Source organism: Salvia splendens, chromosome 3 (genome assembly GCF_004379255.2).
Source record: "Salvia splendens isolate huo1 chromosome 3, SspV2, whole genome shotgun sequence".
Taxonomy (NCBI): domain Eukaryota; kingdom Viridiplantae; phylum Streptophyta; class Magnoliopsida; order Lamiales; family Lamiaceae; genus Salvia; species Salvia splendens.
Window position 1 is genome coordinate 42,224,578 of NC_056034.1, and position 22,117 is coordinate 42,246,694.

Genomic DNA, 22,117 nt, shown 5'->3' on the forward strand with positions numbered 1-22,117 from the left:
GAACACATTTGTTGTGCCATTCGCCAACAATGAGGCTGAAATATGTTCGTTTTGATGAAACAGTACGGATGGATCCTCAGGTCCATAACATAACTGTTGTTCAGAACTTGCAGATGCCATCTACTTCAAAACATTCACCCAACATATAATAGCATAAGATAACTAAAATTTTCACATTTTTGCACAAGAATATATATATTTTCTGCACTTTGGGTATATAATTTCAATTGAACCACTTACTTCTACAATTGACCCTAAATTCATGTGAAACACACAAATACGCAACAAAACAACACAAATAAGCAACACACTAACAGTAATCGTCCGTAAATTGAGCAATTTCATATAAACCCTAACTTTACTAAATTAGGGAAAACCTCCATAACTTCAGCAATTATTGATTTATGTAGCCAAATGGATGAATAATTACCGAAATATGTTTGGTATTTGGTTGAAATCTGTCGGAAAACGCCTCAAATCGCCGGAAATCGTCGCTGAAATCGCCCCTCCTTCGCTGCTCGCTGCGTCGTCTGTCAATTACGAGCATTCTGCCCTCTTAATCCCGATTTAACGACGCACAAATAATATACGTCTTTAACAAATGACGCATATATGTTATGCGTCATTAAATAACGACGCATAACATATATGCGTCGTTTATCGACGCATAATCTATATGCGTCTTTATTAAAGACGCATATTATTTGTGCGTCTTTCAGTAAAGACGCATAACATTTGTGCGTTTCATTAATAGCGACGCACAAATGTCATGCGTCACTCACTATGCGGGAATTAATCTATTGCTCTTCATTAAATTGGAAGTAAGTTGACATGCTTTCACAAAAGAAGAATTAGTCCATTAAACAAGTATAAACCATTCAGTTCTTTTTTCTCAATTGGGCTGAACTGTGGATTTTAGGCTGTAGTTCGGTATGGATTGGGTTAAGCCCGTTTGGATCTCCTCAGACCCAATCCGTATCTATCCGTTATTAACATTCCGACATCTATGAACAAAATATGCAAAACTCAAATCTTCATTATAAACGATTGGTTCAAAAGTTAAATTCTACTAGTAATATTTTTTAGTTGCAGCCTCTTACAGGACAAAATACAAATACACCGGAATTAGAAAATTTAGTCCCAACTACAAGACAAGAGAGGGTTAATTAAATAAATACATCAAGTTAACTAAAACAGACTAAGCATAAACAACACATACACATGGATGGGTAGTGAATGAACAAAAAAACCAGCCCACTGTTCGTAACGACAAAGGTGAGGAAGCGACCTTGTCAAAACCTCAAAACTGCTGCCTCACCGCAACACCGATGAACTTGTTCCATTCTTTCAGATGAGTTGCATATTCCACTGCAGCTCCAATCAAATGATGCAGCACAAGGGTTTCCAGCCTCACTCTTCATCTCACAATCTGCTTCATAAACATATACATATGTGGATGTTGTTGAAATTCAGAGGTCAGAAAATATGAGCATAGCAACAGTCATACCAGGGGCCGTCCCACAGCACAGGCTCCGATCATCAATGTGCTCGACATCCAAACCAATAAGCCAAGACCCAAGAGACACATCTTCATTTGCATATCTGTGAAGTAAGCATCTGCAAGATATACATGTTCTTCGGCAAAATGAGGTTCTTCAATGTGTTTATTCACTTCTACTATAAGCTAATCAGTTGTACCGGTTAATAGATATGTAGGTAGCCACATCTTTGGAGATCGCATAAATTTGCCCTGTCGCGTGTCTGAAATATTTGTTTCCTTCTTCGCCAAATTTCCAGTGTTCTGGTTCATGGTATTTTACTCCTCTGTAAATATATGGTGAGATTAGTAAAAATGCTTCAAAATATAGAATCTATTGAATATAGTTTCTACCAGTATTGGAATAACAAAAATTTAGTCAAAATCTTCAACACACTTACTTCTGTGCAAGAACAGGACCAGACTTCATGCAACCAATGTACGTACGAGCTTTTGATTGATGACGGGACAACAATGAACTTAAAACGCCTAAAAAATAAATTAAAGAAGATAGTGAACATCAAATGTCCATATATGTTATAATATCTCAGGTGGGAGCGTGATTAAACGAACCAAGATTCACATGGACATCATCATCAACTTTAACATAAAAGTCGGCATCCCACATGGCCACGGCTGTTGAAAAGTAAGTTTGTGTTTTTGAGGACAGTTTGTGGTACCCTTCTTCATGATTCTGACACAAGATGAACAGAGATCAAACTTTTCTACTAATAAGAGGACAACAACATATCAGTTACGGATATTGCTTGGAATCCAGTTATTTATCAAACAACCGTGGTGCAATGCTGTTACCGTGTAATGCAGGTAGCACAAGGAGACAATTTTCAACGGATTAAAGGGCATTCTCGACACTACTATAACATTTGCAGAAGGCTTAAAATACCAGTCTCAAGAAGTCCTTGTGCTGTGCTTCTTCAGTATCAATAGCCCTATCCAAAACACTACCACCGGGCATTGCACTGACCAACATGAATTTTAGACATTAGGGACGCGACAGAAACTATGTATAGTGAGCTAGAAAGATAATGTGGAAATCCTAGTTCAAGGACATTTTACCTGTGCCCTATCACAAATCTTATGACTATGCCTTTCTCTATATCAAGTTTCTTCAAACCATCACCTGGAAAAAGGCATTAGTAATTGAACCAAAAGAGTGTCTGCATTAACCGTTTAGAGAATGCAGAACCTTGAGGCATCCATGTTTGTCTAATTGAATCCCTTCGTTTTCTGCTGCTGAATGCAGTAATGATTCCCATAACAAAGAACTTCTTCGAGAGGTTATTTGATGATTCAGCTTCTGGTGCTGCACCGTTAGGTATTTTGTCAGCCTTTGCAGCTCTTGCTGCGGCAAGTTTACTTTCTAGTGAAGATATGGTTTTGTTTAATGTCCTGAAGGCATAGAGCCACAAAGACAGCATAAGATGATAACTCAGGTGCCAAATATTATGAAACACTGCTCTTTAGTTTTATTTTAGACTTACACGAGCATATCCTGAGTTTTTGAAACATGAGAAAGCATATCCCCAGCCATAGATGCATCCAACTACAGAGAATGAGAGAGTTTTAATTTGCTTAATTGTCAATTTAACAGAACAAACATAAAACCAGTTAGCAAGCTGTAGGTATCATTAGTACTTGCCTTTTTCCAATCCTTAGTTGCAAGATGAGTACCATATTTCCCAGCACTTTTGTCCAGATCAACTAAATCAGGTACAATCCACAACCTAAAACAAATGAAAAGGCCGTGTTTAGCTTGTTCAACTTATAAAAATAAACATACTACTCCACAACGCAAAGCCAATGGACTTTACAGTAGGACCCTTTCATCTGAGAAGCAGAGTTATTCAATGTACCCACCAGAATGAATGAAAAGAAAACAGACATTATCAATTGGGGAATCATGCAATAACCTCAAAATCCATCAATTAGGTCTCATCCTTGCAGCTTATTGCAATGCCACAAAAAAATATTTCTTCCTCAATTTGCTATCTTAATTGATAATTCCTCCAAACTGCATCAGAAACTAGCTAGCATACGTTTGTTACATGGGAATTTGAGCTAAAATTTTCAAATCAAGAACTTGGCCACAATTTTACAAAGAGGATGGATCAAGGTTGGTTCCAAGAACCAAGTAAAGCACAAAAATGGAGATTAAAATTTCAAGTTAAAAATGGAAAAATTTGGCAAAAAGAGAAGCACCTGTTGACGACTGCAACTCCCAAGCAAAAGCTGGCGAGGCACAACAGACACGCCCATCTTCCACCAATGCCAGCCTTGTGAGGCGGCGCCGCCCTGCTTCCCACCACCATCAACCCTATTACCCCAAAAAAGGTCAGTAAAAGGGAAAAAAATGGGAGACCTAAACCCTCAAGAGAAGCTTGAAATCGACTTTGAAATGACGATATATGTGCAATTATAGAAACTCCTCTCGAGCAAAAAGAGAACAAAAAGAGTATAGAAGAAAAGGACAGTTGTTGGTAAAGAAATGGCATCACCAACCATCTATCAATTGGTTACATTTGAGGAAATGAGTACTAAACAAAAAATATATATTGCTTATGCTAAAAGTTGTTATCTTTGCCTTTTCACCAACCAAATTTCAAAATACCTCATCACTCATTGGAGATGGAGGACCTCCAAACTCAGTCTCTCTCCCTACCCGACTTCATGAATTTGATGGCACCAAACCCACTCTCCTCTTCTTCCCACAGCTCCATCACCGATTGGCGCGTCTTCTTCGACGCCCGTCAAGAGTCCGAATTCACGAATCCCACCTCCAATTTCTCCAACTCAGTCACCAAAACCAAAATCAATGCGGCGCTGGAGCTCTTCGACTTCATCTGCTTCCCCTCCCTCTTTCAGTTCTGGTCGCCCACCATTTCCCAAGACCAGCAAGAGCTTCTTCATTCGTCCGACTTGCCTTTCGCCCTTATTCCGGAAAGGGGATTTGTTTATTCCGAAAACGTTGCTCCGATCACAGATACAATGTCCGTGGAGATCGCTGCTGCCCCCGGGTCGGGTTTTCAGCCGGAGGTTTCCGGAATTTTGCCCCGATTTAAGATGTTACTCTGAGGAGGAGTTCGAGTTGAAGGATTTGGCCTTGGCTGCCGGAATCCGTGGGTATTTGTGTTTGCCGGTGTTTGAGCCTGATTGGAATTTCTGTATTGCAGTTGTTGAGATTTTGACGATAATGGATGGAAGCTTTTACTTCGCCAATGTGATCGACAAAGTATCAGCTTCACTCAAGGTCTTATTTTGCTGCTTTTTTTTTGGTTATATTCGTTTCTGAGTTTTAGCTGTTCAATTTAACAAATTCAAGTTTTTTTCTGCTGCAATTATGGAAACTCCTGTGAAATATAGGGGTTTAGCTTAAATTGCATAAGGTTGAGATTAAGCTTGAATTGGAAAGTGATGAGGTTCAATTTTGAGCTCCGAATTTGCAAGGAAAGCTACATTTATTTTCTTCTGATATAATGTTTGTGTAGGCTTCTTTGAAGAATGAGTTTACTTTTGCTTGAATTGCTTCCCTTTACATGCTATTCAACAGGTAGAAAATCTATATCTGGGTTGTGAATCCCTTGTCAAGGTTATGAGATGAATTCGGTGGAAAGAGTAAATCCATTGCATATTTGTTGAGCTTTGAGAAGAGGATGGTGATTCATTGCTTTCTTTGTTTTGATTTTGTTTCCATTTCTTTTTGCAGGAGGTTGGATTGAGGTGCTCTGATGCATTCTGGCCATTTGACACAAATCATCGAACATACAATCAACTTGAAAATGTTAAGACCATTCTCTGTTTGCTTTGCTGCATTTTCATCTTCATGCTCTAATTTTAATTCTCGTGCCAAATCTTAGCTGCGAAACTTTTAATGGCAGGGTCCCGAACAATATAAACTTGCTGTCGATGAGATACAGAATGTCTTGGACATGCTATGTAAAGCATACAAATTACCTTTTGCTCAGACTTGGGTTGCCATCAGGGGTGGGGCCAATGAAGAAAGCTTCATTTCCAAGGCCAAAATGGAATCCTACACATCGGTCACTAGGTTTTCTTCGTTTCAAAGAGACTGCAACTGATTCCATTTGAGAAAGGGTCAGGGCATTGTTTGGAAGGCATTGTCATCTGGTGCTTGCTTCTGCAGAGATGTAACCAAGTTAAGCATAGTTGATTATGCTTTAGCACTCAGTGCACGGAAGGTTGGTTTTACGGGTGGCTTCGCTATTTGCTTGCAAAGCACCTACACTAGAAATCTTCAATATATATTAGAGTTGTTCCTGCCTCCAAACCAGACAATTTATCAGCAACCTCGGATTTTTCTGACTTCACTTTTAGACACAATGAAGCAGGAATTTAAAACCTTCGAGCTTAGAACAGGACAGGAAATAGGTAGTGATGTACATGTTGAAGTTCTTCAAACTTCTGAGGATGATCCCCTCGATTCATTTGTAATGAGTAAAACTATGCATGCTAGTGAAAGCTTAGAGAACCAAGCAAATAAAGCTCAACGAACCCCAGCCCTGGCATTGCCTATTGATAATAGAGCTAACAGTTGTAGACCAGAAACTGTTAGAATAGGGGAAAACACTGCTAGTTCATCTCTTGTTTCCAGATGCTACCTTAACGAAAAGGCGGTACCATCACATGGTACTACCCCAAATAACACAAGGGATGAACTAAATCCACAACGGATTTTGCGGGCCGACATTGGTTCTACGAGGAAATTAAGCTTGGGAGAGGTAGTTAGCACAAAGGCTCCTCAAAAACTATCTGAGAATAGAATAAAGGATCAAGATAACCTTAATTGTAAGTTCACTTTTATTTTTAATGTTTTCTGATAATTGTTCTGTGGACTGCCTGCTGTCTGATTCTAACATAACAGTGTCATATCTGTAGCTAAGAGATCCATCTCAAATAACATGAAAGCTGCATCTGACATAAATGGCAGGAAGAGAAGTATAGTTGGCTGTTCTGCCGAGAAACATATTGTAGAAACTATCCAGCAGTGTCGTGTGAGTCCTCCCGATGAAGGTCACTCTTCTCGTTCTTCTCTTTCACCATCCTTGGAAAACCTAGGATGCATCATGACAGTGAAGGCAGACTTTGAAGGTGATACTATAAAGTTTAGAGTTCCTGCAGACTCTGGAATAACGAAACTGAAAGATGAAGTGGTGGAAATGTTAACATTAGATGCTGCAACTTTTGAAATCAAGTATCAACGTGAAGACAACATTTGGGTCGTACTTGATACGGATGCAAAATTGAGGGAGTATGTGAGTGGTTTCACATCATCGGGTCCAAAATACGTTTTGGCTTTCCATCATGTCGATCAAAATGACAGTGAAGGCATTGTATAAAGATGATCTGATAAAGTTTGAGCTCCCTCTTTCAGCCGGAATATTGGAACTGAAGAATGAAATGATAGAGATGTTAAAACTGAATGATGGTAGTTTTGAAATCAATTACACTGATGAGAACAACTGTCCTATTTCTCTGGATAGTGATGCAGCCTTGCAGAATTGTATCAATACGGCGAAGGCACTACATAAAACTTCAATGAGGCTCTCCATTCAGCCCATTGGAACTCAAACATCAACCAGCAACGAATGCATAGCGATTGTAAAAGCAACTTATGGAGATAATATTATAAAGTTTAAGTTGTCTGCTTCATCAGGAATAATGAAGTTGAAGGATGAAGTGAGTAAGAGGTTAACAATAGAAGCTGCAAGTTTTGTTGTCAAGTATCTCGATGAAAGTGGCAACGAAGTTGTAGTGGATGGAGATGCAGCTCTGACCAACTACATGACTTGGATGGCATCTTTCGGCACTGTCAAAATCTCTCTTCAACGTATAGACCAACCGGTTTAACCTCAAAGAAGCTGCGGTTAGTAACTACTAGTTCATACTCTATAAATATGGTTACAAATTGTCCCCTTTTCATTTCAATCTTTCACATGATTTAAATTTTTTTATGAAGGTACAAATTTGACTTTCATTTTTTCAGCTTTGGACATTTTTTCACCAAAATTACCAGAAAGTCGAATATTTCCTGAATTTTATTTATTTCACCGAAATCTGTCAAATAAATTTACAGATTTTTGTTTCTGTAATTTCTCAGTAGACTATACAAATAATACAATACAAACATATTCAGACCCAAATAATACAAAGTTTCATGAGGAAAATTCCTCATAACCGATTTCTTATTTATTTATTAATTACATGAAAATATTTTAACTAATCAATAAGCCGGCCATAGATCACCACAATGCATACTTCCTCCGTCTCATAAAAGATGTCTCATTTTTTTTTAGTTTGTCTCATACGTCACATTTTCATTTTTGAAAAAAAATCTCTCTCGTTAATATAAATATTATAATTTTCTCTCTCTATTTAACACACAAAATAAAACTCCTAAAATTTAATGTCGTCCCACAAGTGTGACATCTTTTTGTGGGATATATTGCAAAATAGCTTTTGATTTGGATTTCTATTTTGATTCTTAAAAATAAGAAATGTAGATGTTTGCACACGTGGATATATCCTAGTTGTCCTGATGAAGACCAAGTCCAAACCCAAAAATAACATTGTTGGATAGAAAAAGTGGAGTGGTTATAATAACTATTAGTGCTCCCCTCTCTCCACGTACTTCTCCCATTTGCCTATGTAAACATTTCAAATCTGCCTTCCCATTTTCATGCTATCAATCTCATCATCCTCTTCTATCTTCATCAAGGTACCTACAACCTTTCTTTTTCAATTTTCGTTATTGTTCATTCAATCCAAGGTTGATTAGATTTACGATTATTTTTGTATAATGGAGTGCAATATTATTACTAACATTTGATGGCTTTTTAACTGTTTGAACACAAGTTGAGAATAAACAAGCTTCCACAATTATGGTAGCCTAATAATTTTAGATTTATCAATAATATATGTACATTCATGTATTTGAGAATGAAGCCTTAACCAAATAGATTTTGTATATCCAGGAAAAGAAAAATGGCAGAAAAGAGTGCAGCTAAACCATCACTGGCCAGTACTCCTAAATTGAACGAACGAATCCTCTCGTCTTTGTCAAGGAGATCTGTTGCTGCTCATCCATGGCATGATCTTGAGATTGGTAACTCATTAAATTGCAAATCAAATTCTACAATTGTTTTTATTTTAAGAAAATATCTGATATCTCATGCATAATAATTCTTGCAGGATCTGGAGCACCTGAACTTGTTAACGTCGTACGTTGTTTTACACTTGTACAAAGTTTCAATGATTTATTATGCTGTCTTTGGAGAATATTTGATGAAAGGGTGTTGTAGGTGATTGAGATCCCTAAAGGAAGTAAAGTGAAATATGAACTTGACAAGAAAACTGGTTTGATCAAGGTATATAATTAGTAGTAGTAATTTTTGTCATGTGTTAATGAAACAGTATGATCAAGTGAATATTATTCATCAGGTTGATCGTATACTATACTCGTCTGTTGTGTATCCTCACAACTACGGCTTCATTCCTCGCACACTATGCGAGGACAACGACCCAATGGACGTTCTAGTGATCATGCAGGTAGGGTAGTTAGGGCTAAGAGTTTGAAAAAAAAATCATGTTGTAATTGCTACATTTATGAACTTGGCAGGAAACTGTGGTGCCCGGCTGTTTTCTTCGAGCTAGGGCCATAGGGTTGATGCCTATGATTGATCAGGTTAGTCTAAACAAATCAATAAGCTCATTTCTTGAGGCTGAGGATGCTAATACTTTGATTAATTAGGGAGAGAAAGATGACAAGATTATTGCTGTTTGTGCTGATGATCCCGAGTATCGCCACTTGACTGATATCAGCCAACTCCCGCCTCATCGTCTCATGGAAATCCGACGATTCTTTGAAGATTGTATCCTATTGATGATTAATCATGCATACCCTTTTATTAATCACCTAAATTGTCCCCTCCTTAACAAGTATTAACTCAGACAAGAAGAATGAAAACAAAGAGGTAGCAGTTGATGCCTTTTTGCCCTCTGCATCTGCTAAGGATGCCATCAAATACTCCATGTAACTTCCATATTTTGTTAATTTTAAGAAACATTTACATTATACTATATCTAGTGTGGTGACATTTGAAGATATATAATTCTTATATGTTGATTGCAGGGACCTTTATGCTGAGTACATCCTGGAGACATTGAAGAAATGAGAAATCATTTACAGTTCCTCAATATTAGTGGTGGTGGAAGAAGAAGCCTTCACTAAATTTAAGTACCATATTTTCCTTTCTTGAAATTTCCCTGTTGTTTCAATAAATTTTTTGTTTGGAAATTCATTCCAAGTTTAAGCAATACAATGTAATATGCTCATTATCAATACAAAATAAATGTTCTTTAATGATAGAAAGTTCTGTTATCAACACTAAAATAAATCGAGCTACGGTATAGTTTAAAGAATTTACAAAGCTGAAAGAGTGAATCTGAAGTAATACATTCTAGCTATTGATAAATGGATACTTGGACTCGACATAATTTTCTGCGTCCCATAAAAATGATCCAAATGCAACTGCCTCCAACACCAGCATTGTAAGTCCAGAAAATGTTAGAGAAACAACTTCATCATTAGATGCATCTAAAGCGCCATCTTCTGCAACTCTAACTTCAGGCCTACCAAACAAGGCCTGCGTTTGCTTCTCGATCAAAGATACTGCTTCTTTAGATCTTATGGTTGCATATCGCTGAAGCGTCTCTGCATCCAAATACATAACATATGATCTTAATTTGTACGGTTTCTCTTCGTTTCTAGAGTCCACTATACCTCCCCCATCTTCGTCAGGATATATCCGTATCAAAGAATCAGAATCCCATAGTTGCTTTTCTGATATCGGCTCTGGATATGTGATTGTCTCTTCATCACCAAAACCTTCAGGAAGCGTGTTCATAGATCTTTCGAGCTGATACCTTTCATCAACTCTTCTAAGGAAATACCCATACATGATTGAAGCAGCATAAAGCTTGCCAAGCTTTATTTTACTAATCTGCACGATGGTATCCAAGGGCCCAACAGATCGCTCCCCGAGTACCAGAGATAGATGGCTTAAAATCATCTCATAAGCCTCGGGAGAGTGCACAGATTCCAGCTTCAGCTCTTGGTTTGGCCAAAAGTCAACCCTTTCAGCAGGATCAGATGTTGTCGATATTTTAGGAATCATTGTTATATTATTTTCGACAAATCTTTGCACAATCAAGCAATATATAATCTCCTCCACTGTCTTTCTCCTCTCTTTCTCTTTCACTTCAGCAATTCTCCTGAAATATGAAAAATATTGTTCAGAACCAACAAACACGCATCGATCAACTAATCAGTTCCATGCAGTAGAATCTGGAGAGTAACTTTGAAACAACTAATAAATGAATAAGACTCTTGAAAGGAGATCAAATTAGGATGATAGTGTTAGCAAACAGCTGATATATCACATGAGTATGCAATATCCTTAAGAATAAGCACCCATAACTGCACTTGTTCCTGCATTTCCATTGTATTAGAGGCTAACTTTAATGTATGACATATGGGTTTTAAAATCTACTTGAGCTAATTGCATTTTCAGTGAGCGCAACTCTCGACATTTTATAAATTGTTCATCCAGCTATGGTCGTATTTATAGAACATCCAATTCACCGATGGGTCTAGGAAAACAAGTTGAACCGGTACATATATGTACCAATATTCAAATTCTAATTAACTTTCATGATATTGGCATTTAGGTTTTCCACTATGGCAGGAATACATCAAGATTGTACCTATGGTGTGGAATTTTAACATTTTTTCTTAAAAATATTTTCCATGAAAGACAACATTACTTATCGTGGCCACTTGGTAGTGCAATAACTGCACTTTATAGTGCAGCCACCAGATCCACCATACAAGTAATTCAGTAATAGAGAATCTGTGTCAAAAAATAGAGATTTTTCTATTATCAGAAATTCCCACCTTCCAAATTCTGGTGGAACTAAATGGTTTATGTTTTCAATGAAGTAAGAGAATTATTTCAGTTGCTAGTTCTTCCCATTAGCAGTAGTAAGACAACAACCCTTCGTTAATATAGAACACTGCATGTAACACATCTGTGAAAGATAAAACTAGAGCAGAACAGCTATTTTATAAGTTTCTCGAAAGTAATAGCAAAGCTTAGTTTCGGAAAAGAGAGGCCTTATACCCTGTAGCCAGAACATTATATGAAACCTCAGACATAATTTAATGCCTGGGTAGAATTCCATACTGATTGTGATTTACTGAAAAACTGAATTCACATAATGGAATATATTAAAAAGATGACTTACTTATAGATGAACAGCTTAGTGACGATAAAACTAGAGCAGAACAGCTATTTTATAAGTTTCTCTAAAGGAATAGCAAAGCTTAGTTTCGGAAAAGAGAAGCTTTATGCCCCGTAGAGCGTAGCCAAAACCTTATATGAAACCTCAGACATAATTTAATGCCTGGGTAGAATTCCATACTGACAGTGATAGGTGCTTTACTGAAAAACTGAATACACATAATGGAATATATAAAAAGATGACTTACTTATAGAGGAAGAGAGCTGTAGATGATGGCGCAGCTTCCTCTTTCTGGTCATCTCTCTCTTTCTGGAGATTTTCAAGCTGCTGTTCAGCAGAAGCTACAAGGAGATGAGGATGGGTTTGCAGGATTTGAGCCAAAAGCTGGCCAATTGGAGACTCAAGCTGAAGAGGTGCCATTGGAGTCAAATCACCACTGGAGTTACCAGAGGCTCTCGTCATAAAGCTTCTAGGTCTCAACTTCGATGGGCCAACCTCTAGCTTTTGATTTGAAAAGGTGTTTTTCTAAACCATGAATATCAGTCAGAAAAAAATAAATCTTTTAAAATTTCACAGATAAACAGCATGCATACATATAACATTACTTCTGCAGACATAAAGCTATACAACTGCATATTTAAACATCTCATCAGACGAGCCATGATAATCAACAAAAACACATCATGAGCTAATGTACTAGTATTACGTTAGTCTTGACAGTGTAAGACAATTTTTAATGGGACCAACTGAAGTACAGGTTTGACATCATAGTCCTTCATTTGTTAAAGATACATAAGAATCATCAGTACTGCATAGAAGACTTTAAGAAGTTGGTCTTAAATGAGCATAGGCTACTGATTGCGTAATTGCAGAATCTCTTCCACACTAATATTGAAGTTGCCCTGCTATGTATCATTCTGCACCTTACATTTCTCAAACAACTGCAATGGTGAATGTATGAAAAAAGTTTGATGCGCAATGTCAATTTGTTTTCTCCCCAGCCTCTCAACTCTAACCGAAAGAGAAATTAAAGCAAATCTTGCTATAACAAAAACAAAACAATCAGATTGATATAGCTTCAGAATTAGAAAAGTCACGAAAAAAATCAGCATCAAACCAATTCAAATCAAATTGCCGTAATCCCAATCCAACAAGTTCCTCCCAACCCGCGCAGTAACGTAACACTTAGCCCTAAGCTTATTGGGGGAATTAATAAAAGCCAAACTTCAGAAACCAAAAACGAAAAATAAAAACTTCATAATCATCTAAACAATCAGAAAACATACGCAGCCACTCAAATCAAACGAAATGGTTAGAGAGCTTACTCTGGTGAATCCAGGAGAGAGAAAACATTTGGTGTCGAAAAAATGGCCGCAGTGCTTCACCTCCGGCTGCCGGCAACCTCCTCCAGCCGAGTGAAGAACCAACGGGACATCGGCACATATCTGCATCATCAATCTCATCTGCCGATTCTCTTCCTTCCAAGTAAAAGTGAGGGAGATGAGAATTCAATTTCCAATGGATTTGAACTCTTTGCTTGACTTGTTCTATCCTTTTTATTTTTCCTATTTCTAAGTGAATCAATTTTTAAGGCTGAAAGTGAAGCATACAATAGAGTCATTTTTCTTTATAAAAACCCTTGAAATTAATATTTTATTATTATTGGCCAATAAACTTGAAATTGATAATCACACAAGAATGTTCTTACTTTGAATTATTATTAAAACTTAATAAGTATCACGAACGAGCAATTACTATGATAAACATAAATATTAGTAATATTATATTGATAAATTTGTCATAAATAATTAAAAATTTTAATAAATTACAAATTTATAGTCCTATACTCCTATTAACTTGTTCGATTAGACATTTTTTTAGTGATGAAAGCGTGACTAGACATTATTGAATCATGGAAGACTCTATCATCTGTATGAAATATGAATCCTACTTAATGGCAAATTTTGACCCTTCAAGTTTTGTAGAATATCATTATCATTATATATTTATATACATAGAAATTAACTATTATAGGATTCAAACATTACAAAGAAAATGAATAATACATTATACATACACAATCTAATTTCTCGCTCTAAAAGGCATATTGTATTTAACATATATTTGGAATAATGTTTGGGCCTGGCCCATGTCCACCAACGAAACAAGAGGTTTCTTTCTAGATCCAACACATCCTAGACCCATTTAGTGAATGGGCTGAGGTGGACTGTATTGGATTGTGAAAATTTTAATTTTTCGTATAGGTTATGCATACTTTTTGTGTAACCTTTGGTGAGGGCCAAAGAAACACATTTTTAACAAAAAATTTCCTATATGATTTTTTTTTTTGGTCTATTATCGTGTTCTGTTGTAGAGTATTTTTCAATTTTTTGGTTTTTAATTATTACTCCTATATTTAGATGTTTATTAGCAATTAAATTTAATTAATATATATATATATATAATAAATAACATAAAATAAGAAATGAAAAAATGAATGGTGAGATAGTTATGAAATTTGATGGTGGATCGTGAATGTGATTTCTTAAATGAGGATATGATTAAAAATTTAAAATAATATGGGTTCATAAAAAGTGAAAGAAAGAGGCGATTTAAGAGATTTATTTGTAAAAATTCTAATAATCCTACGAACATGGTGTTTAATAGCCAAGATGCGAAACTCTTACAAAATTACTCCTCACAGAAAGTTGATAAAGCCTAAATCCAACAATTATATTTTGTAATATAGGTTTATGTAGTTTATGTAATATCTCTTTATATAATCGTAATACAAAACTAACATATTAGTATTACATAATTTTCTAATCTAACAGACTAAATAACGCCACATGCCAAATAGATTAGAAGTTAATTAATAAACATGTACGATTAGTACTTAATACTTATCATCTTTTGCTCATGAGTTGTTATGGGAAATCTGCAGTTTAACTTATAAATTATAATGATGTAATGTCGATCCAAAATTTGTAATGAAGTCGATTCAAAGTTATAATAATGTGAATTTTTTATCTGTAACTACACATGTTATTTTATTGACGGGTGACAATCCAAAAGTATCACAAAAGAAATAAATCTAATGGAATATAATACTTTTGGTCCAAATTATTTTTCACGGACTATATATCAAATTAAAGATAGTTTTCTATAAAAAAAACTAACACAATCCTAATTATATTTGTTCACATACATAAATTTGCACGAAAAATGTAAAAACTATTTTTGTTTACTTGCATTATACTCCATCCATCCTAAAAAAAATAGACTAGTTTTTTCATTTTTAGTCGTCCCCTAAAATTAGACCAAGTCTAAATATAAAAAATTTCAAATCAATTACATACAACGAATAATGTATACCCCACAATCTACTAATACTACTTCTACTATATTTTGATATTTTCCCTCTCTCTTATTTTTTCCATCTTTTCTTATTTTACTAAGAGTGAACTACATAAAAAGTCCCTAACGTTTTCATTTGTGTCACTGCAGGCCCCTAACAAAAAAAATATCGCCAGACAACCCTAACCTTAAACCTAATCGCATATCGTGTTTTTTCTGACTATATTGCCCTTAAGCCCTAAAAGGGCATTCCGGTCATTTCAGTGAACATTCTGACAATGGCGGCCTGCATGCTGCGACTTCTACTGTTCTTGACACAAGTGATGGTTGGCGATTGAACATATTGTGTAGCCATTTCGTATTCTTCACATATACAGTAATATAGTGCAAATCTTAATTGAACTTAAATATCATCTTATACACATAATTTAAATACATAAAAAATAATTTAAAAACTTATAAATTTAATATCAATAATATAGTACATAAAATCTGGAAAACATCTTTATAGACTACACTAACGATAGAACACATGTATCATCATTATCGTAACAAATAATAATAAATTTTATTATATAAATGATATTTTGATAGATGTTCATAATAACAATTAAATTATGTAATAATAAATTTTAATTATTAATGATAAATTATACATTTAAAGTTTAAATTAAGTATATTACACTTATTAGTATTGGATATAGATATTTTCACCAATAAAGATGGAGCACCGAACTATTTACTGCAGCGTGCCAACTTTTTTAGCAAAATGAATATGAAAATGAAAGGTAAAATAACATTGAATTCCATGCCTCCTTTTTACTTTTTCACTTTCATATTTATTCAACGTGGTTATTATTAATTAATGTGGTAAGGTATAGCATTAAATCCGTCAATAGAAGTTGGTGCATGAAGATTTAACAATTATGATTAGGAAAAGGAAAAAAAAAAGAAGATTAAAAACATTTTATGCTCTCATCTTTTAGAACATTTAAGAAAAAGTCTCAAACTCTTAGTGTATTTAGTAAAATGTTCCCTACTTTTAGCATATTCCAGAAAATCTCCATAACATTTAAAAAAAATAAGTCGAGGACATAAAACACTATTAACCCTTCTCGATTTTTTTTTGCTAAAATGTTGTTATTTCATGTGTTGATGACTTGATGGGAATTTTTGCATAGTGGAATATTTTGTGAAATGTTAGCTTTGATCGATCGAGGCGTTGAAGATTGTTGATCTTGGCGTTGTGTTTGTGATTGAATCTTGAAGAGAAAACTTGGAGAGAAAATATTATTGATTGAAAAGAAAACAACTACACTCATTGCCTGTTAAACTACCGTTACAAAGCTAACGGTTACTAACAAATTTACAATCCTACGGCTAGGATTAATCCCTCAGTAATCCATCTGATCGGACGGCTGCTGAGTCTTCTCAGCTGGGATGACTCGATTCACTTCATTCTTCTCTGATTTTGTTTCCAATTGCAACTAAGCAATTAATATCTTCACAAATCTCCACCTTCATTGTTTAGTTGGAATTGTGGCTGCCTCTGTAAACCAATCAACTCCAAGCAAAGTTCAAATTTCTCTCTTGCCAACGGTTTTGTCAGCATGTCTGCAGGGTTCTCCTTCGTGTCTATTTTGAACAATCTGACCCTACCTTTCTCCACCTCTTCTCTCACAAAATGTAGCCGAACATCTATGTGTTTGCTACGCTCGTGGAATACTTGGTGCTTCGCCAAACATAACGCACCATTGTTGTCACACCCTATAGGAATGATTTGCTGCTCCACCCCGAAGTCTGCAGCAATCCCTCTCAACCAAAAGCTTTCTTTCACCGCCGATGTAAGAGCAATATACTCAGCTTCGGTTGTGGATAAAGCTACCATATCTTGCAATGTCGACCTCCAACTTACAGCCGCACCATACATGGTAAATACATACCCCGACTGAGACTTCCTTGTGTCAACATTGCCTGCAAAGTCACTATCACAGAACCCCTTCAATACCTCAGCTTCTTCTTTGGTATCAGCCTTGAATAAAATCCCAATATCTTTAGCTCCCTTAAGATATCTGAGTATCCATCGAAGTGCCAACCAATGTTCCTTTCCATGATTGCTCATGAACCTACTTGTGCAGCTGATTGCTTGAGCCACATCTGGCCGAGTCCCAATCATTGCATACATAACACTCCCCACAATGTTAGCATATGGTATATCCTGCACTTCTAATCTCTCCTCATCCGTCTTTGGTGATTGATCTACTGTCAGTCTGAAATGTTGAGCTAATGGAGTTCTTGTGATTTTAGTGTCCTCCATTCTGAACCTCTTGATGATTCTGGAAATATAGTCGGCTTGATTCAACCACAACTCCCCTTTCTCACGGTTTCTTACTATATTCATACCCAGAATGCGCTTAGCTCCATCTAGGTCCTTCATGTCAAATGCAGAGCCCAGATCATCTTTAACCCTCTGCACCTCCATTTGTGATGTAACGACCCAAAATTTCATAACTTGAAATTACTTTTAATTCGATAGAAGTCGATAATTAAAATTTATTTAGAAGTCTTATTTAGACTTGGTGTGTTGGATTAGTAGGAAAATAAATGTAATTTAAAGAAGAAAAGGAAATGAGAAAAGGGAAAGAAATTAGAGATGGAAAATGGGAAAATTTTCCTCCATTCTAGAACTTACGGGAGTTATCTCTCCCTCAATTTTTCATCCACAGTCAGAAAGAGGGTACCGACTCCATCGTCCCTTTCCCTTATTCTTCTCAAAAACAAAAATTCCTAAAGGAGGAACCTTAATTCCTTTCTCACTCTCGTCGCCTCCTTTTCTCTGGTGAAATCGCCGTCCTGTCGGAGCCCGCCGGCGACTCGTATCATCGGAGGCTTCGCCGTGCCGTCTGCTGCAGTCCCTCACTCCGTCGCTCTGTCGCTCGTCTCTTCGCGGCGATTCAGCCCATCGCGGCTTCTCTGGTTGAGGCAGATGCCGTTAGGACCGTTTCACAGACCAGTGCCGCCGCTGCCCTTCGGTGTCGCCGCTGCACCAGAGAGTTTCCGCGGCTGCCTTCGCGGCTTCGCCGTCTCCGGTGGCCTCCGAGGCAGGTCCTCGGCCCTAAAGCAAAGTTTTCCTCCTATTACTTAGCTCACTTTATGGTTTTCATGATCGCAGTAGCTATGTGATAATGGGGCTTTGGTGTTTGAATTCTAATGTGAGAGTTACTGCAGTTATTTGCATATCTTTCTGGTTGTTCAAGTTCCTTTTGTTCTCGGTTCAGGCAATCTTGATTTCTATGTGCAACCTGATAGTTGAACAATTGTTTTGTTGTTCTAAGTTTTTTTTTTTTTTTTAAAATTAACTTCATATATTTATATCATATATATGAAGGAGGAAATTACAAATCAACTCCTATAACAAGGAGGAAAGATAAATTACGCCACCCAGGGTTCGAACTCGAGACCTCCAGGATGGACGCGGTATCCAGCACCCTTTACCGCTAGGCCAAGGGGCTTGGATGTTTTGTTGTTCTAAGTTCTTGATCCTAAGTTTCACTCCTTTATCTGTTATGATGTGGGGTTCTAAAGCATGCTCCTATGTTCTTGAGCGATACATGTGATGCAAAAGGGTGTTTCTGGGATTACATTTTTGTAGCAATATAGTTCTTATGATATATGTTGTGAGCTACTGTGGTGAAAGAAACAGAGGATACAACTTTTGTGACATGTTCTGGCAGAATTTATTCGACTGCAGTTAACCAAGTAAACGACCTCTTTTTCTTACCAAATTTTAACTGAACCTACTTTTATGTGTCTTCTGCAATGTGACCAAAATTTAGCTTAATCCGAGTTCAAATGAATTTATAGTGATTTTTGTAATGAGATTGCCCCTGTTCTGCCAGGTTAGAATAAAACAGACATAAACCCTAAACAAATTAGAATTTGAAGTCCAAAGTTAATACCCGTAAAATAGACAGTCATGGCTTTTATTTTCATCTGGTTACGTTGATTTTCGACTTCGTTGTTGACCAGAATGATTTTTCAAAGTCGGTGCATTTTCTGTAAAATCTTGGGACATGATAAAACTTGAAATGTTTATTGTTTAAACTTATTTTTGGACAAGTGTACGAAGATATGATTCCTAATGTGAAATCTTGAAGGAGAAATAGTTGTTTTTGACTAATCTAATGTCTTGTAGGATATATGCATAAATAGTAGACAAGAATTATGAAATTAAGTTAGAAAATAATGGTTAACAGTATGAATTTGATACTTTATATGCGAAAGTGAAATATATATTGAAGGGTAATTCTACCCCAGGAAATAACAAGGACAAGGACAAGGAGCAGGAATAAAGGGATTCGTGTGTCAAGGGCGTTTTGGATTTCGAGGTAGTGTATTCTACATTAGGTCTTAATTCCTGGATTAAGTCTACGCTTTTGCATATAGAATCTTATGTGCTTTTATGTGATTTGTATATGTTATTTATGACGTGAAATATGTGAATTTTGTGTATGAGATGGTATTGTGAGAGTTGGAAATTAATCTGTTTATCTGATCTGATATGGTATGAAAAGAAGATACTGATGTGTTATGTTAGTGATTATTGAAAATAAGTATTGATATGAAAATGAGTATATTTGACTGTGTTTACGCCCCGTGCTTGAGTGTGTTATGTGGGTACAATTGGCATGCCATAGGACAGCAGCGCTGCATTATCTGTGATCACTCGTCTTCTGGATAACCGAAGCGAGGATCGTCTGTTATCTGATGGGCACCTATCTGATCTGTCTGATATACATCCTATGGGTGGTCTGTTCCCGGGATTATCTGTCTGCACCCTAATGGGTGGTCTGTGCGGCGTCCTCTTGAGGACCATGGCCGCGTCTGTATCTGATTCTGTTTCTGATCTGGTCCGCGTACCCTAGTTAGTCACTAAGCACTTAATGGGGCTATATGTGTTCTGATATGTGAGAACAATGGTGATCGCTATGTGTTTTATGATATGTGATTGTGTGAAACCTCTGTTATAACCCTGTTATAACTCTGATATATCTGGTACATGAGAGCATGTGTTGTCATATGTGTTTGGATATGTGAAACTGTGGTGATCTGTATATGCGTTGGTGTGATTATATGATATAAAGTGCTACACGATAGTGAATGCCAAGATATGACGTTATATGATCAAGACGATGATATGTGAAAATTATATGCTTATGTGAAAAACGATATTATGTGATACTAAATGATATATTCTGATGCTAATAATCCTCTGATGCAAAAAGAGTGAATCTGACATTGTTTGACATTGTATGAAGTTATGATGTTGCTCGACACTAGCTACTGATAATTGATCATGTTTATTGATATACTATGAGATTATATGATTATGCCTCAAGTAAGTCCCAGGAAATCAAGGGAGGACGATATAATGGTCAGACTTTTATTGTTGGTTATTTTGATATGTATATGGTTATGAGAATGTTGGTTCTGGAGAATATTCAAGGGTTAATATTGTAAACACATAGGTTGTATAATGTTTACTTAACTCCGGAAATTAGGCTCTAATGTTGATTATACTACCGGGCTTGTTGAAGCTCACCCCTTTCTTTTTCCCCTCTGCAGATTAGAGGATCAGACCTAGCTCTTTTATTGTTCAGCTGCAGCCAGGTCACTAGCCAGTCTTTTGAGTTCGAGTAATTATTGGATATGTTAGTTGTGGCATGTTTAGAAAGTGTAATGTTGTTTGGACGTTCATTTACTTCGTTATCCAGGTTGTATAAATATATATAGACTTTTGTGAAACAGGTTTACGGTCCAATTTCAGACGTTATATAGCAGTTTTTCTGATTGCCAAGTAATGAAAATTAATTAATCTATAAACGAATAAAGAAGAATCACGGATTTTCTGTTAAGTCAGGATTGGTACTGAAAAGTGACATCACTTATTCGATTATTAAATTAATCAGGTAAGGGGTGTTACATGTGAAGCCCCAGCCACTAACATATCGTCGACATATAGCAGCAAATAAGCAACAGCAACCCCCCTTCTTCTTCTTTATATACACACACTCATCATATTTGGATCTTACAAATCCATTCTTGAGCACATGATCATCAAATTTCTTGTGCCATTGCCTACTTGCTTGTTTGAGGCCATATATGCTCTTCTTGAGCAAACACACCTTATTCTCTGTCCCTGGCTTAACAAATCCCTCAGGTTGAGACATGTAGATAGTTTCCTCCAAGTCCCCATGCAAGAATGCTGTCCTCACATCCAATTGTTCAAGTTCCCAATTCATTCTTGCTACCACAGCCAACAGGATCCGGATGGATGTGTGTTTAACAACTGGTGAAAACACCTCAGTGTAATCAACACCATATTCTTGTGTGAATCCTCTTGCTACCAACCTAGCCTTGAACCTTATTTGTTCATTGTCAGCAGACTCAATTTTTTTCTTGAAGAGCCATTTACAACTCACCAATTTTCTGCCCTCCACCTTGTCCACTAGAATCCAGGTTCCATTTTTGATGAGAGAGTCAATCTCCTCAATCATAGCCTTCAACCACCTGTCTCTTTCTTTGCAATTCATTGCCTCCTTATAAGAACTTGGTTCTGAAAAATCCAATTCTTCTGCCACACAGAGAGCAAAGTACATCATCTCTGAATCTGCATACCTGCTGGGAGCTTTCACATTCTGCCTTCTGACCCTATCTCTTGCTAGTTGATATCCAGCTAGATCAGATTCTTCACTCACAGTCACTGGAGATTCCTCATCAGATCCCTCAGACTCTGATGAACCATTCACCTCCTCAACTCCAGCACCTGATGATGAGTAAACAGTCTTTTCAGATGGTTTTTCAGCCTTCTTGAAAGGTAGCTCA

General features: G+C 36.6%; 3 protein-coding genes and 1 long non-coding RNA gene across 7 annotated transcripts; 2 read left to right on the forward strand and 2 right to left on the reverse strand.

The window, feature by feature from the left end:
- Nucleotides 1-1,020: 1,020 nt before the first annotated feature.
- LOC121796129 (beta-1,6-galactosyltransferase GALT31A-like) lies at nucleotides 1,021-4,069 on the reverse strand. The gene is made up of 11 exons (XM_042194875.1): nucleotides 3,758-4,069; nucleotides 3,198-3,282; nucleotides 3,040-3,101; nucleotides 2,745-2,947; nucleotides 2,615-2,678; nucleotides 2,442-2,517; nucleotides 2,111-2,231; nucleotides 1,939-2,026; nucleotides 1,699-1,824; nucleotides 1,508-1,617; nucleotides 1,021-1,429 (listed from the first exon to the last, which is right to left on the reverse strand). The coding sequence occupies exons 1-11, from the start codon at nucleotides 4,048-4,050 to the stop codon at nucleotides 1,293-1,295; spliced, it is 1,365 nt and encodes a 454-aa protein (XP_042050809.1). The 5' UTR covers nucleotides 4,051-4,069; the 3' UTR covers nucleotides 1,021-1,292.
- A 40-nt stretch (nucleotides 4,070-4,109) lies between these two features.
- LOC121796131 (soluble inorganic pyrophosphatase 1-like) lies at nucleotides 4,110-9,935 on the forward strand. Of its 4 annotated transcripts, XM_042194879.1 has the most exons (12): nucleotides 4,111-4,805; nucleotides 5,262-5,336; nucleotides 5,434-6,361; nucleotides 6,452-7,439; nucleotides 8,548-8,678; nucleotides 8,765-8,793; nucleotides 8,875-8,940; nucleotides 9,014-9,121; nucleotides 9,192-9,257; nucleotides 9,324-9,444; nucleotides 9,524-9,605; nucleotides 9,705-9,935. In XM_042194879.1, exons 5-12 carry the CDS (start codon nucleotides 8,558-8,560, stop codon nucleotides 9,745-9,747), a joined length of 636 nt encoding a protein of 211 aa, XP_042050813.1. In that variant the 5' UTR covers nucleotides 4,111-4,805; nucleotides 5,262-5,336; nucleotides 5,434-6,361; nucleotides 6,452-7,439; nucleotides 8,548-8,557; the 3' UTR covers nucleotides 9,748-9,935. The 4 variants fall into 4 exon arrangements, 3 of the variants coding, with proteins under 3 accessions (XP_042050812.1, XP_042050813.1, XP_042050814.1); XM_042194880.1 differs by lacking the exons at nucleotides 4,111-4,805; nucleotides 5,262-5,336; nucleotides 5,434-6,361; nucleotides 6,452-7,439 and adding an exon at nucleotides 7,457-8,291; XR_006049702.1 differs by lacking the exons at nucleotides 8,548-8,678; nucleotides 8,765-8,793; nucleotides 8,875-8,940; ... (3 more) ...; nucleotides 9,524-9,605; nucleotides 9,705-9,935 and having other exon boundaries at nucleotides 4,110-4,805; nucleotides 6,504-7,440.
- Nucleotides 9,913-13,478, reverse strand: LOC121796130 (UV-B-induced protein At3g17800, chloroplastic-like). The gene is made up of 3 exons (XM_042194877.1): nucleotides 13,201-13,478; nucleotides 12,123-12,400; nucleotides 9,913-10,846 (listed from the first exon to the last, which is right to left on the reverse strand). Exons 1-3 carry the CDS (start codon nucleotides 13,336-13,338, stop codon nucleotides 10,033-10,035), a joined length of 1,230 nt encoding a protein of 409 aa, XP_042050811.1. The 5' UTR covers nucleotides 13,339-13,478; the 3' UTR covers nucleotides 9,913-10,032.
- A 4,385-nt stretch (nucleotides 13,479-17,863) lies between these two features.
- Nucleotides 17,864-21,037, forward strand: LOC121796132. Its single transcript, XR_006049703.1, has 2 exons — nucleotides 17,864-19,620; nucleotides 20,858-21,037. It is a non-coding gene; the product is annotated as an uncharacterized LOC121796132 (long non-coding RNA).
- The last annotated feature ends 1,080 nt before the right edge of the window (nucleotides 21,038-22,117 follow it).

Excerpts from the sequence above, each read along its gene's own strand:
- LOC121796131 (XM_042194878.1), top strand. The coding sequence starts at position 5,896 with ATGAAGCAGGAATTTAAAACCTTCGAGCTTAGAACAGGACAGGAAATA. Across the intron at positions 6,362-6,451 it reads GGATCAAGATAACCTTAATT|CTAAGAGATCCATCTCAAAT; the intron begins GTAAGTTCACTT and ends TCATATCTGTAG.
- LOC121796130 (XM_042194877.1), bottom strand. The coding sequence starts at position 13,338 with ATGAGATTGATGATGCAGATATGTGCCGATGTCCCGTTGGTTCTTCAC. Across the intron at positions 12,401-13,200 it reads TCTCTCCTGGATTCACCAGA|AAAAACACCTTTTCAAATCA; the intron begins GTAAGCTCTCTA and ends TTCATGGTTTAG. Across the intron at positions 10,847-12,122 it reads ACAGCTCTCTTCCTCTATAA|GAGAATTGCTGAAGTGAAAG; the intron begins GTAAGTCATCTT and ends TTCATATTTCAG.
- LOC121796129 (XM_042194875.1), bottom strand. The coding sequence starts at position 4,050 with ATGCCATTTCTTTACCAACAACTGTCCTTTTCTTCTATACTCTTTTTG. Across the intron at positions 2,518-2,614 it reads AGATTTGTGATAGGGCACAG|TGCAATGCCCGGTGGTAGTG; the intron begins GTAAAATGTCCT and ends CATGTTGGTCAG. Across the intron at positions 1,618-1,698 it reads ACCTACATATCTATTAACCG|ATGCTTACTTCACAGATATG; the intron begins GTACAACTGATT and ends TATATCTTGCAG.